At 36.6% G+C, this 15,682-nt stretch overlaps 1 protein-coding gene across 3 annotated transcripts in view; it reads right to left on the bottom strand.

Moving 5' to 3' along the window:
• LOC102235782 (DNA mismatch repair protein Msh3) overlaps positions 1-8,665 on the bottom strand; it is a 46,777-nt gene extending 38,112 nt beyond the window's left edge. Inside the window, exons 1-8 of one of the 3 annotated variants that reach the window (XM_023344195.1) lie at positions 8,373-8,644; positions 7,197-7,314; positions 6,816-7,102; positions 5,144-5,356; positions 4,840-4,956; positions 4,628-4,745; positions 4,402-4,541; positions 758-924 (exon numbers count right to left, since the gene is read on the bottom strand). In XM_023344195.1, coding sequence (XP_023199963.1) covers positions 758-924; positions 4,402-4,541; positions 4,628-4,745; positions 4,840-4,956; positions 5,144-5,356; positions 6,816-7,102; positions 7,197-7,314; positions 8,373-8,507 — 1,295 coding nt within the window. In that variant the 5' untranslated portion in view covers positions 8,508-8,644. Of the gene's footprint in view, positions 1-757; positions 925-4,401; positions 4,542-4,627; positions 4,746-4,839; positions 4,957-5,143; positions 5,357-6,815; positions 7,103-7,196; positions 7,315-8,372 lie in introns of all 3 variants that reach the window. The other 2 variants (XM_005795061.2, XM_023344196.1) reach the window with 2 other exon arrangements.
• Between the last annotated feature and the right edge of the window lie 7,017 nt (positions 8,666-15,682).

A 15,682-nucleotide genomic window follows, 5' to 3' on the forward strand; every position in this document is an offset into this window, starting at 1 on the left:
GTATATATATATATATATATATATATATATATATATATATATATATATATATATATATATATATATATATATATATATATATATATATATAAAGATTGCTTATTTCTTTCTGACCAAAATGAGGTAAAAAAAAAAAAGGATGATTCAATCATATGGAAATAAAGCTCTTTTTGTCCGATTAACACACATTAAAGTTATAGAAACAACTAATATGAATTATCTCAATAAACTCCTTTGATCACATTTATAATCATGCAGTAAATGTGACCAGCATTTGGAAAATTAATCATAACATTAATTTTTCTTCTAATAACTTTGTTCAAACCGTGTTTTTGAGACTCATAAAATATGACATGATTGTCTTTCCAAATCAAATCTTTATTTACTTTGAGCCAAAAACCTTCACAAACTAAACTGTAAAGTTTCCAGTTTGAGCAAAATCCATCTACAACCTTATGTAGCAAATAAATCTTGTGGACCTGCTGAGCCTTGTGGTCAGAACCTGCGTGCTGAAGACCCAATCTCATAACCACTCAGTGCGCCCGCATCAATTTCCTCTGCCACACTAAGCCCAAAGCACTCGGCTCAGCAGTTCTGCCTGCCGGCCTGGGGAAATCTAAACACAATCCCTCAGAATCAAATGAACCAAACTCACAAACACACTCAGTTCTATCGAAGCAGAGATGAGCTCGGCACAGAAGTTTGACGTAAAGAAAATGAAAATACGTCGCCCCCTTGTGGCGTGAGAGCAGATTACCTGGCATTAGCGATACTGAGCAGCAGTTTGGAGGTTTGTTCTGAAAGATCCGAAGGCACCAGAACCTCCACTGGGTTTATCCTCAGGATACGGCTCTCCAGCTCGGAGCGAGACGGACCATCAGGAAAACAGTCCAGCAACACGTCTCCAGTGCTGGGCTGGACCGCCTGATGCACAAGATATAAGCACAGGAACAGAAAAATGAGAAAACAAAAGATTAGAGCTAAAGAGGTAGTTTGATCACTCAGTTCACATTAGATTGCTGACTTTACAAATAAAGTCAGCCATATTTTTAAATGTGCATACAAATGATTCTCTTTCCAACTTTGTTTAAACAAAGATGAAAAATCTTTTTGTAAATGTTGTCTTTAAAATCTATCTTTATGACAATATGGAAAATTTATTTATTCCTTAATCCAGACAAACATACGAAAAATATTTCTATAAGAGATTTTTCTCAAACATATTCACTTTTTTTCTTACAAATTTCTGGCATCAGAGAATATTTCAGTACTCATATCGGAATGTTATGCCTTTAATCGAGGAAAATATTCATTTTATCTTGATAATTTATTATATTTTGACAACACAGAATATTAAATAAGTTTTTGGCAGATATTTACCCATTCCTAATCTTAATCTATGATGGCCCTAATACTCTGTTATGGATTGAATATAACAAACATGACAATTCTTAGAAGTGAAGTTCTCCCACCTACTTTGAGACATGCAATGATCACACTGATGTTAAAGCCTGGTAAACCCCCTGAGGAGTGCTCCTCATTTAGACCAATCAGTCTGATGGGGGTGGACACTAAAATACTTTGCAAAGTTTTAGCAAACAGACTGGACCCCTTTATCTCATATTTAGTTCATAACGATCAAAATGGCTTTATACCAAAACGTCAAGGGTTTCACAATATAAGAAGAGCCCTAAATATAATTCATGAGAAATTTGACGCTAAAGATACTGCTTTATTATCACTTGATGCCCGTCAGGCCTTTGATAGAATTGAATGGTCATATCTATTTAACGTTCTTCCGAAGTATGGATTTGGTTGCAATTTCCTCAAATGGGTTAAACTTTTGTATACAATTCCTGAAACCAGTGTTTGGACAAATAATTTAGCCTGCAAACCTTTCATATTAGAACGTTCCACTCGCCAGGGTTGTCCGTTATCTCCGATGTTATTTGTCTTAGCTATAGAACCCTTGGCAATGATGATAAGAATGCGAACTGATCTATTTGGCATTCAGTTGGGAAACCAAGAGCATAGATTGGCATTGTATGCTGATGATCTGATAGTTTTTTTGACAAGCTTGTCCATTAGCATCCCAAATTTAATGCAACAAATAGAGTTGTTTGGTCAGTTTTCTGGCTACAAAATAAATTATTCAAAGTCCTCTATTCTATTTTTGAACAGGGACGAAAGACTGAACCCGGTTATACAAACCCCCTTTATCAATGCAAGAGAGGGATTTGTGTACCTTGGTGTTAAGATCACCTCAGACATTAAAACAATTGTATCAGTAAACTATGATCCTCTGGTCAGTGAAGTAAACGAGTCACTGAATAATTGGATGATAATGCCCATATCAATGATTGGCCAAATAAATGTGATTAAAATGAATATATTGCCAAAATTTTTGTATCTTTTTCAGACAATTCCTTTGCCTCTTCCAAAACAATTTTTTGATGGTTTAAATAGATGGTTTCAGTAGATTTATTTGGAATAATAAAAAACCTAGATTAAGACTTCACCTGTTGTACCTGCCATATGAGAGAGGGGGGTTGCAACTTCCTAATCCTAAATTGTATTATTGGTCTGCCCAGCTACGTTCAGCTATGTTTTACTTCTCAACCAAATCACCCCCAGCATGGATAAAAATTGAACAATTAATAACAAACCTTAGATTAAATCTGTATTTGTATTCCGCAAGACCAAAGCAACTGATAAAAATGACAAAAAATCCCTTTCTGAAAAACACAATTGATGTTTGGTATAGGACCCATCAATATATTGGAGATACCCCTTCCATTTCCTCTTTCTCACCCATCTGGGGGAACAGATATTTTAAGACAGGGACAGCTGATGGAGGTTTCACAATCTGGGCAAATAAAGGTGTACAGAAACTGGCAGATCTTTATAAGGATGACAGGCTTCTTACATTTGAGCAGTTATGCCAAATATATAGCATTCCAAAGAAACACTTTTATAAGTATTTACAAATTAAACATTTTATTATGTCAAAACATAAAACGATTGAATCCAAACCACCACTATCATACCTAGAGAATATTGTGCTAGGAAATTTAGAGAGGAGAGGTCATATTTCTTTATTTTATATAGCTTTACTAAGGCACGATGAGGAATCCACTGCAGATAAATTGGATGCATGGAGAGCTGACATCCGAGAGGAGATACAAGTAGCGGACTGGAATACTGCATGGGTAAAGGCCCAAAAGCAATCAATCAATACAAGCATGAAACTCCTTCAGTACAAGTGGTTGATGAGAACTTACATAACTCCAGTCAAATTGAACCGCTGGGCACCTAACATCCCAGATATCTGCTGTAAATGTTTGGTTGGAAGGGGTACTCTCTTTCACTGTGTGTGGGAGTGTCCAAAGTTACAACAATATTGGAACTGGGTTACGCAAACTTCGTCAGAGATCGTTGGAGTGAATGTACCTGCTGAGGCCAAAATGTGTGTTTTGGGTATTTATTCAGAGAACTGTGTTTTTAATTCCAGACAGTTAAAATTGATTGACTTTGGACTTCTGCAAGGCAGGAGATTAATATCTCTATACTGGAAAAAAATGGATATACCATCAAATCACATGTGGGTGAAGGAGATGTCATCCTTTATGGTAAGGAGCGACTCACTTATATTGTCAGAGGAAAAGGAGCGAAATTTGAAAAGACATGGTCACCGTTGACCGAGTTTCTGAAACGTTACAAAGGACATTAAGAGAACTGTGCAGAGATTGCTGGGGGTTTTTTTTCTTTTTTTTTTCCTCATTGTTCATTATTGTTTATTTGTGTTTGTTTGCTTTGGGGACCAAGTTATTTAATGAGAATCTGTGTTAAGTGTATCACTGCCACTTGTTCTTTCTTTTATGTTATAAAATTCAATAAAAAATATTCTTCAAAAAAAAACAAAAAACATGACAATTCATATTTTAGAAAACTTACCTCACACTTTGCATATCATAAACCTGTGCATGCATCATTGATAATTTTGATCAAATATCAATAACATCTGCTAAGAAAGACTCCAATATAAAATATTAGCACTGACCAACACTTTCACATAAGTTTTAACAGATGAATTTGTTCTGAAAATATCTCACTTAAACAGAGGAGGAGATGTAATCAGCTACAGAACCTCTTTAGGTGGAAAATATTGTCTTACAACATGAGGCAGCCAGACACTCTCAACCCTGTTGACAAATAACTACAGATCTTCTCACGGTTTATCTGGTTCAGATACAGAATAACAGCTAAAAAAAACTATTTCCCTTCAGGAATTTCTTAAAATCTTCTAGATTTCATATACATTCAGTATCGGTGTGCTTCATATTGTTGACCTGAATACGACGTTGCTTGGTTTCAGCTGTAGTTTATGTTTATCAGACTCACCACCACCCCCACGGAGAGCTGCTTCTTCACTTTGTCCCAGTTCTCACTGATACACAGCAGGAAGCTGTCAGGAGGGTCAGACACCACGTCAGCACAGCCCCCCTCCTCCACGTCTGCCACTCTGCAGACCGGGTTTACGTCTGGAAATAATACCTCGTCAAGGACATCAAGGGATGAAAAAGCTATTTTAGGGGCATGTAAGGACAGAAAATGTCCGTAAGGATACCCTCTCCCACCAGAGTGGACTTGGTGTACAACGCGCTGAGCTGACGGCTGAACAGAGCATTTCTGTTGGTCCCTGACGCCTTCAGCGCAGATGTTTCTGTCTGTTTCACAACACCAACCTAAAAATGACAGACAGAAGTGACAAGACAATATCTGTCTCTGCTAACAGAGTGGAAAGGAGAGGAGAAGCAGAATCTAACAATCATCTGGTACCTTGTGTCCATGAGACACCAGGCGCCTGACGTGAACAAACAGGCGATGAGTCGGGATGCTGCACGTCATGAAGTTATGATCCAGGTGACAAGTTATGTTCAGCTCTTTTGCAGCAATCTGTTCAAATGCAAAAGTTTCTAAATTATTATTTGGTCTAAATCTGGAGCAAAGATGTTTTCTCTCCTCCCCCAGTACTAGGAAATGAGGAGTGTGTAGTTTCAATAAGAATTCTTTCTTTTGCAAAGTAACAGATAAACTGGAGCTTTGATTACATCTGATTATTTAAGCAAGTTCGGGTTTTTACCTCTGCATCTTCTCCAAAGAACCTGTATTTATAGCCACATTCCACTGCCAACAGGACATCCTTTTGTTGCTGTTTCAGCTCCAGGACTTGCTGCTCCAGGGGGGTGTATGTGCTTCTGGAGCGTCTGCAGGGGGCGCTGGAATCCGACGGTGACTCTGCAACCTTGCCTCCCTCCCCTCCTCCTGACTTTGTGATCTTAGACAAGCAAAATCCCTGCAGGGGAAGAAAATATGCTTAAATGTGGTTATTTTTAGTTTAAGTTAAGCTCTGTGAACAGTGATGCATTAAAAAAAGATTAGCTGTAAAATTTCACTGAGTGGCAAAAAAGGTAAATGATTCACTGATTCCCTCAAACTGCTGTTCCAGGTTCCAGTCACTGAGGAATATCCCAATAACTGAATAACATAAAAACACAAAGATGCAATCTTGATTTAATAAAGTCAATCATGCAATTATGACACAAACTTCAGATATCCTTTTTTTGGAGCAAATCTGCTCCGACACATGTTAGGAACCAGCTTCTTGATATGGTATGACTGAAATGCCAAGACAGAATACATGACAAGAAAAATAAACAGCAGGTAAAGGGAATAAGGACAAAATAAACCAAAAACAGGAAGTGAAATAAGAAACATTTGTACCTTCTGACCAATATTTGCACAGTTTATCAATGGATGTGGCATCCATCTAAAATAATTTATTTTAGAATAAATTATTCTAAAATGTATCTCCTCAGATCAAAAAAGCACAGAGAAAACAAAGTTGATCAAAGTGACAAAAAGCATTTAATCATCATGACTATAGTAATGTGCCCAATCTTTGTATAACAAAGCACTGTTTGCTATGCAATATTTATAGTCAGGTTTAATCCAAAAGTAAAGAATACGCTTATAAGTAACATATTCAGCTTGTTGAATGGATTCTTACTGCATCAGGCATTGGCACAGAGAGAGTTGGAGTAATGTCAGTGATGGAAATGTTGATACTATTTATCATTTTTTACTGTTATATCTGCTGTGTTTTTCTGTCTGCAAAAAGTGTTTTCCTGTTAAAGTAGTTTCCAGACAATGTGCAGATGCTTTCGCAGCAGTTTACAAATATAGGCGAACTGTGACATCCTGTGTAAAACGCCTGTCTTTGCAGTTGCCATATATGGAATGCATTTCCTGTATATGAACGCCTATGCTTAGAAGAGAATAAATATTGAAGGTTTGCAAGCTCTCGTTGGAGTTAGCCTAAACAGCTAAGTCTGACAAGCTTCTCTCCTTTTGCTAAAGACAAGTCTTTATGTACTTGTGATCTTTTCAGAGTTATGTGAAGAATAAACTTAACAATCACTGTTTGCTTGATGATGCAAGCCTGGCTTTACTTGACCCCATCTGAAAGAGTTAGAGGTCTGAACTTTTGCTGCATGTCCAACTGGCTCTTCCAGAACTTGCAAAATATATTAGCCAACCATTACTGCACTCCAAACAGTCCTCTGTCATATCAATATTGTGCACACTGATATTTTGATGATGATGACGATATATTTGTGATATATTGAGCAGCCTTAGTCAGAACATTTATAGAAAGCAGCTAAATATTATCTTCAGGGCTTAAACTACCAACCTATGAGGTTTAAATATGTTCTCATGTCTTTTTCACATAGAGAAGAATTTGTTTAACATACCTGATTAGTGGCAGCCAGGTCTGGATCCTCTTCTTCTTTACGATCCTGTGTTTCATAATCCCGCTCCTTCTCTATCCCAGGCAGTATGTTGCTGATTTGCTGATGAGAATCGGGAAAACTAGGCGAAACAGAACTCCTCGTATTAGAGCTTTTGCCGCTGCGGTCATCCATCTTTGTTTCATCCTGGATGACCCTTAGAAACGGATCAGCCATGCAGGAGAAACCTTTCAGCTTCTCCAAAGTAGAGGAGCAGAGACCTCCTCCTCGGCTCAATGTTGGCTTTGCCTCTAGGGAGAAGAAAAAAACCAAGAATATTCTGTTTTCAAACAGTAAAAAAATACTTTTAGAAGAAATGAAATTAGATGATAAGCTTGTGTTCACCTTTAACACTCTGAGAAGGTCTGGGCTCACACGGCACGTCTTCCACCTGTTGGTCCTTCACAGCCAGTTTGGTTCGTTTTGATGGCAACCCATCTTCATCACCAGAGGAAAGTTTCAACTAAGGTACAGAAGCCAAATAATCACAGGTGCAATAAATTAGTGTGTAACTAAAAGTTAATTAACTTCAATATTTAATTCAAGAAACTAAAAAATTTTGATTTGTAGACACACAGAGTAAAATATTTAAAGCGATCGTTTTTTGTTTTTTATTTTGATGATTGTAGCTTGGTGCTTATGAAAGCCATAAATGTGGTTTATCACAATAGTATAACTTTACCTAAAACCAATAAAAAAAACTGCAGAAATATATGGAAATGTACTGTATGTTCTTGTACTGTAAAGTATGAGCCTTCAGTACTTGGCTGGGACCCTTTTTGCATGAATTTGTGAATCAGAGAATGGAGGCAAGCAGCCTGTTGCTTTGCTGAGGTTTTGATGAATTAATCTATCCATTAATTAATTAATCCAGGTTTCCTTCAGCTCATCAGCGCTGTTGGGTCTGGTGTCTATCATATCCTGCTTGGATACAGGTCAGGACAGTTTGCTGATCAATAAAAGAAGAGCAACACCAGCAGGTAGTTTTCCCTTAGCATTGTGGACTGATGCCAAGTTTTGTTGGGAAATTAAATCAGCAACTCCATAAAGTTTGTCAGCAGAAGGAAACATGAAATATTTTTTAAAATTCTTGCAAATGGCTGCTCTGAAGATGTTACCTTTATGTCTGAATAAAATACAATATTCAGACATCAAGGTCTCCTGTGGACTGTGATTCAAAGTCCTCCAATAAAGGGTTCAACTATCCCTGTTGCACTTGCATCTTTTCCTACCACACTTCTTCCTTCCTCTCAACTTTCAACATAACTGGACACTGGAATATAACCGGAATATTCAATATATCATTCCTTTAGCTGTGACTTTATTCAAACCGTAGTAGTGGAGGATTCCAATGACTGAGTGCTGATAGAGCAGAGGTCACAAAATGCCCATGAAAACTGTGGTCTAAATCATTCTTCATGTGACATTATACTTTCCGAGAAACTGAACTCTGGGAGAGTTGCATTAAACAAACCACAGATGACATGTCGGATATCCAATGACTTAAGTAGCAGGTCTTACCTTCCCTCTTGAGAGCCGATGCTCTGCAAGATTTGGTTTAATCCCAGACTGAGGTCTGCTGCTGCTGCTCAGTCCTCCAAAGTACCTGCTGATGGAGGTCTGCGTAGTGCAGGGCTTTTTCGCAGACTTTGGCATGTTCACATTTCTCTTTTTAACCGAAATGTTCTAAAAACCTGGATAAAACCGGTCATAACGAAGTAGCTGAAGCTCCACCGGCTTTCCAAAACACAGCGGCGCAGGAGCTGACGTCACCCAGGCGCGTAAAATGACGCATCTGAGCGTCATTTTACGCGCCTTAAGTGTAAAATTACGATTTACGCGCATTTTTTTTTATGGCGGTTGGCAAGTAATGTATTGATGTATAATTTTTCCGCCTTTCTAATTCACCGTGTTCTCCTCATTTCACCAACCTTTCTTCTTCTTCCCACTGTTTCTGCCATCTTTCCTTAATCTTCAGTGTAATAACTGATTTTATTTGTCCTTTACTGAATGATACCAATATATCAATATAACTTCTTTTTTTTTGTGCTTGTTTTGCATATTTGTCTACCAACTCATTTCCTTTTATTCCCACATGTGATGGCATCCATGTAAAAATATCTAACAACCCCATTGGCTGAGTTCTATAAATTAATAATTGAATCTGTAACAAAAGGTCTAGTCTGCTAACAGAATTATTTTTCAATTAACATAATGATGAGCGAATCAGAACATATCACACTTCTTAGTGGATGAACTTCCTCAATCCAATCTAGAGCTAGAATGTGATTTTCTCGATTGGTTGTTGTTTATTTGACCTTGCAAATCTTTGTTTTATTGTAATTTTTTATTATTTATGACTGTTCTGTTTTTCATATTGTTAAATATTGTGTTAAAGTTCTATTGTGTGGAAAAAAAAAGACTTGTTTTTGCCCTTTTCTTGAAGTAAATATATACGGATCAAAAAAGGCCCGAAACACCATAGATGTTACTATATTTGATAATATTAAAATTAAAATCTTTTTTTGTTGAACATTTAAGAAATGTGTTTTAATATCTCTCAGTTACACTCAGGTAACAGAAAAACTGATTATTTTGTTGCCTTCTTCTCTTAAGGTTCATTTGACCACTTTTTAGACATTGAAAACGAGGGGTATGCTGTTAAAACAAAGGCCCAGGGGGCCACAAAAAAATATTAAAACCAATCTTTTCTTGGATGAGGGAGCCCAACCAGCTAAACAAGAGTTAAGAAAACATTGGATGATAAAAGATTGTTTTTAGGGTATTTTATGGCTGATTTAATACACGGGTCCAAAATGACTCGCTAACACTACAGATGGCAGCAGAAAGCTAGCACCAGAGGAATGATATAACACTTACATCACTTTTAGGCTTCTTTATGATCATTACTGAAGCCTTTGCAGCTTAGCATTGTGCTAACAAACAGCTAGATTCTCCAGAGAAGTAGAGTCCTACACTTATAGAAGTGGCCACATCCGCTGACGATCATTTGAAAGTCTTAAACCCCAGAAAGTGCATGTATCAAGTTATCCTCATGCAACCTTTGTGTAAACACACCTTTAGTGTGTTTAATTGACGAATGACAGATCAGTTTTATACTAAAACATTCAAGTTTAAAAACTTTGTTTTTATCACAGCTATAAATTCACGAGAAACTAAATAAATCTCTCGCGAAAGGGATACCCTTTGAGTTTTATTTGATTAATTTCTTTTTTGAATAAAGATTTTTCAACGTGGTGTTGCAAACAGATCCAATATAGGTGCAGAAATTGAGAAATAACTACATAATGCAAAATCAGATGGGCATATTTTGTATATAAAATCCTGATATTAAATAAAAAAATCTGCAAACTTTCCGGCTGCATATTCAGTAGATAGGCACTGTGGTACTCAGGCATGTGTAAACACTTTTGGTATTTAAAATCCAGAAATAAAAGGCCTATTAATAAAAGACCTTAGTTGCACTTTAACTGATGTTAACGAAGATAATGCTCCCAAAGCCATTGTCACAGTCAGTAGCATCTGGCCTCTGTACTCTGCCAAAGAGGCCCAGAATGCCTCCAGCTTCCTTTCCAGCAAGCTGGACTCACAAAAACAAGACAGATGACAAGGGAGACAAGGAAAAGGGGACATAAATGTTATCTTGAAGGAACAACAGAGAGGCTGGCCATTTGTAAGGCATGAGGAGATATTGCATGTTTGGCAAATATCAACAAAAGACAAATCACAAACTATTTCCTCTGGTGGTCTGTCATCTTATGTGAATTGTTTGTCTCTTTGAAGGCACATTCAACATCAAGGTTTATCTGATCCTGTTTTTATCACAGACAGATAAACACTGAAAATAATTCATTGCACATAAAGACTGTTTTTTCCCCCACTCACAGTGTTTGCACTGTGAGTGCTTGAATCTGAAGCAACTTGAGAATTGTACTGAAACCACACTAAAACACCACAAATAACATTTTAGGAACTACTAAAGACATATTCATATCAGTATTTATATTTTGTGGAGGATGTCTTGAAGAGCCAAACTTTAAAGAATCATAAACCAATAAAAACAAAATTTTCTGAAGCATGGAGATACTGTAGATTTGAATGATTTTTGGACAAAACACTAGGACACACAGTATAAAAATTTTTGCTTACCTCTAATTGGAGTGCAACATTTTCTGTTCCATGGCTTTCTGTCACATACCGCTCCATGGTCTCTCCTTCCGTTAATGTTCCAACACTTGCTGAGAGACCTTATATGGAGACCTGACTTATTTTCACTGCTGTTGCTTTTTTTTTTCTCCTTTCTGTCCCTTCCGGAGTTTCTTATTTATGTTACTGTTCTTTCCCTTCTGTAATTTTTTTTACGGATATTTTCTCAATCTAAGAAAAAAAAAACAACAAAAAAACATGTATAGTTTCTTTCTCATCTGCTTTATTTCTTTCTGTTATAAAACACGTGGAATGTTTAATATTTGCAGACAAATTTTTGTTTTATGTCTCAATGTTCAAAGTCTGGCAAAGATATTCAAACAAGGTTAACTTTTGTAACTTAACTTAAAATATCTACTTTAATGTGTTTTGCTTAAATTGTATGTAATTGGCAAGAATTGAGGTGCATACACTAATTATGATGTAGAATAAAAATTATACGTGTCATAATCACCATGTTTTTTGGTGGGATTGGTGTGTTTCGGGTATCATTTTTAGCTTTCAGTTTGCCACACTGTTTTTGCATTCAGGTCAAGATTTATGGTATTTTGGGAGCCCAGTAGAGGGCAGTCGTGTATAATTTGTCATCACAGTAACATCATGATGATCACAACAGGTTCACTCTAGTCTACATGGCAGTCTGGATGATGGATGAGGAAGCAGTTATTTGAATCTGCTCTGTTATTAGAAAGATAGTACATATAGTTTCCAGTTCAGATGCAATAGTAACCTGTCTGTTACACACAATCTAACATAATTTAAACATTTTGTTTGTTTTCTCACCTGTATGTCTCATGCTATCCTTTGCATATGGTTAAATAATTTCAGTACTATTGTTCATACATTTGGAGTGAGATTGCAGAAAAAGATTAATTCTATCATGAAGCTGCTCTTTCCTGCAGCTTGTCCACATGATAAAACCATTACTCAAGCCAAAGCCCAAAAGTTCAAGGAAACGAGGTTGTTGCAGGAAAATAGCTCAGACAGACTCAGGTTTGTTTGTCCATAGATCATTGATTAAAAATCCTCTCAGGGAGGACAGAATAGTATTGAAAATAAATGGCAATGTTTTTTGCACACTTTTGTCTTTCTTTCTTTTTGTTTAGTTTTTTTTTTTAACCCTTTTTGTTTTATATCAAAAAAAGCTGCGAGAAACATGGGATTTCTGTATTTCATATGTTGAGAAAAAAACAATTAACCAACTGCAAAGCAGTACACTAATGAAACTGGACATGTTATTCTACTGCAGAAAACTGTAATAAAGTCAACTACGGCAAATTAACATATGCTACAATATATTATTGTTTTAATTCATCTGTTATTAATTTGATAACTTTTAAAGCTTTTGATCAGTTTATTTTTCTTTGTACATATCTAAGCTGAGAGATAGAGAGAGAGCCAAAGCATTTAGTAGTCAATGTACTTTGTAAGGAAAGCTTATAACAATGAACTTGTTTGTGTTTGAACAACGTTCATTAACATAGCTACAAAAGTTACATTTGATAAAATCTATCCTATCTGTAGCACATGTAGATGTAAATAAAAAGGAACAAAACAAATAACTGTGACTTTAGAAAGATTGCAGTGCAACAGCATAATTAAGTACGATGAAATAAAATACTTATATCAGAGAAAAATATTTGAACAGCAAGTGATTTTAAAGTAGTATAACCAGTCATTGAAAAACAACTGTGTGACTCTGAAGTGAAAACACAGTTTATTTGCTGCAGCAATATATAACAACTGATGTAATAATGAAATACATCATCATGCAGCAAGAAAGATGATCAATATCCATCAGCAAAGTTAATTGCAATATATCAAGACAAGGGATTTCACCAAATGAAATGTGAATGTCATCCAAAAGTAGAGGTGATTGTAGTGTAGCAGGACTAATGATTCACTTCAACATCAGAACTGATTGTCAGGAAACAGATGATTTTGAGGGAAATAAGCCAAGTAAATTATCTTCAGAAATAAAAACTGAGCATGATGTGGTACAGAAAGACCTGCATGTAATACAGTTACATGGCGGTGATGACAGGTATGACAACCTCTGTGACTATCAGGCAAAAGGAGGTACAAGTGTTGTAAGAATGGAGGTGATTTAAAGGCATTTGAAACAGAGTACTGTGACAGATGCAAAAATGCAACAAGCTGTGATGTGATGCAAAACATGGCATCATAAGCTATTTTATGGGGCAGCTGCAGTGTGTGGTGTAGAGGAAGAGGTGACGCCCCTTCAGTTGAGGCTGTTAGCTCTGACGCAGCTGTCTGGGGTTTGATTCCTGACCCTGGGACCTTTACTGTATGTCCCCCATCCCTGTCCTCTTTCCTGCTTGATTACTGCAAATAGTACCACAAAAAAACTTAAAACGGCATGTTATATTCGAGCAGATTATTTTCCTGCAAAATTTAACTATTGTGTCCTGAATAAAGCTAGACAGGTAACTGTGATGTTACCAAAATATGTTGCAATAGCAAATACAAAGTAGATGACTTTAATGAAGCAAGTGAACTCATTGCAAGACAGGCCAACATTTGTGAACTACTGAGTGTGATTTTTTTTTTTTTTTCACTGTTTATAGCAAGAGGAGATTTTGATGAACTGACATGAAATTGTGATGCAACAGAAGCAGGTAATTCTGACATCAGACCCAAATAAAATGAATAAGCAAATGAGAGCGGGTTTAAAAAAAAAAAAACTCACATCAGTGCTATAAGTCATAATGATGCAGTGGTGTAAAAAGATCCCATTAGTGAGACAGGGTTATTAGATTATAGCTGTGATGTAGCTTTAGTTTTTATGGCTACAGAAAAAATCCATTCCCTAGTAAAATACACAGCCAGATATCCATGTATCTGGCTGTGTATTTTATCAGATAAAGACAGAATTTTAAATAAAAAACAAATTTTCATGCAATGTTTTTAATATAATTTGTGAAAATATATATTTTTTGATCATAAGGAATTTTGTGTCATTTCCACAGTTTTAACTTTTGACATGTATATTTTTGTTTGTAGATTGCATTCTGAAAAACCTTGGAGGTAAGAGGATTAAACAACCTGCATGATTTTGAACCTCATATGAGATATCGTGACCCAGAAATTGATGTTGAATTGATGTTTTCTGTGTCAACATGCCCTGAAACGGGTTATCACTTGCTTAAATGTCAGAGACTTTTAACTCAGGCCTATGTTAGATTTCAGAAGGAACAGAGAGCAAATGGAGTATTATGTTTGTGTTACAGTGACTTAATTGATCCGCCCACCATGTTCTGTCTGTGTGAAACGTGTACACTCAGTTTCTGAGGCAGGGATCCAGATTGGTTAAGACACAGACAGAGCTCCATAATTACGCTAGCCTATTCAGCAGCACTGCCTGTGCGTCAGCGCAAACGTCATGTTTGAGCTGCACGGGGAGAGGCAGGACACTGGAGAGGGCTCCTCACATGCTGCGGTATGCTGGGCTGGCTGCTGCTAAGGCTGCTGCTGCTCACAGCCATATGTGCTGTCATCCTCTGTCACTCAGCTGCAAGGTAACAGATTGAAGAAAAGTGGCTTCGTCCTTCGGTGGCTCGGCCGTGTAAGAGACAGATCCACTCTTATTAGAAATACAGCCAGCTGAAAGAGATGTATCGTTGCAGAGTGACTGGCATCCAGCCTCCACCCTCAGATGACATATTGATTCAAGTCCAGTAAAGCTGTAAGCCACATAAAATTCACATGATTGTGAAATATGACCTAATGACATTAAAATGTGATGCTTGGTCTTGTAGTTGTAGCTAAAAACTTGATGACTGGAAATTAGTCCTTTGGTTTCTTTCTCTCTTGTTCTCTCTTGTCTATTGTAGGAACCTCATTCAAATCTCACCTGGATGTTTAAGCTTCTGTCAGCTTATTTAAGAGTCTGAACATGTTGCTTAACCGGAGATTTGCATGTACATTATCTTCCATTATATTTTTAAATATTCCCTCATCATGATTTGAACAATTGCACTTGCGTGGAACAAAGAGCCTAATTTGGACAGCTTTGATTTGAACTAATTAACCGTATGCAGGTTTAGAGAGGCCCAGCATGACAACCAAATGATAATAATGACAACCACAGCGTTGATGAGAACGATTATGACAATTATAGCGTCTAAATTGACAAGCTCTTAAATCTCATTCATGCAATGATCTCAAGGCAGCAGAATGAAGCAAAGTCTTCAAGGCAGATTTTATCCATCTCTGTCTTTAGTGTAAGGCCAGCCAGAGCCAGCTTAAGGCTCACAAAAACAAACCTGCTGCTCTGGGCTTCCTGTCCTGCAGGGAAGCCCAAAGAGCGTTTGGCTTCTCAAACAAAATATTGATAATTTTCTGAATAAAACATTATAAAAATTACAAATTCATTAAATTACAAATTATTTAAAATAGAACCCAAATGTAATTTTAATTCTGCTGAAATTTGGATATTATTACAATCTTAACAGTGACAATTTTATTACAAGTTTCTACAGTTGTATTTATGTGGTTCTATAGAATTTCAAGCACATTACTTTCTGCAAAGTATTCATATATAACTGATGTTTTTGCTCTGGTCCTGGTAAGCAAAGCCAGTT

Source organism: Xiphophorus maculatus, chromosome 12 (genome assembly GCF_002775205.1).
Source record: "Xiphophorus maculatus strain JP 163 A chromosome 12, X_maculatus-5.0-male, whole genome shotgun sequence".
Taxonomy (NCBI): Eukaryota; Metazoa; Chordata; class Actinopteri; order Cyprinodontiformes; family Poeciliidae; genus Xiphophorus; species Xiphophorus maculatus.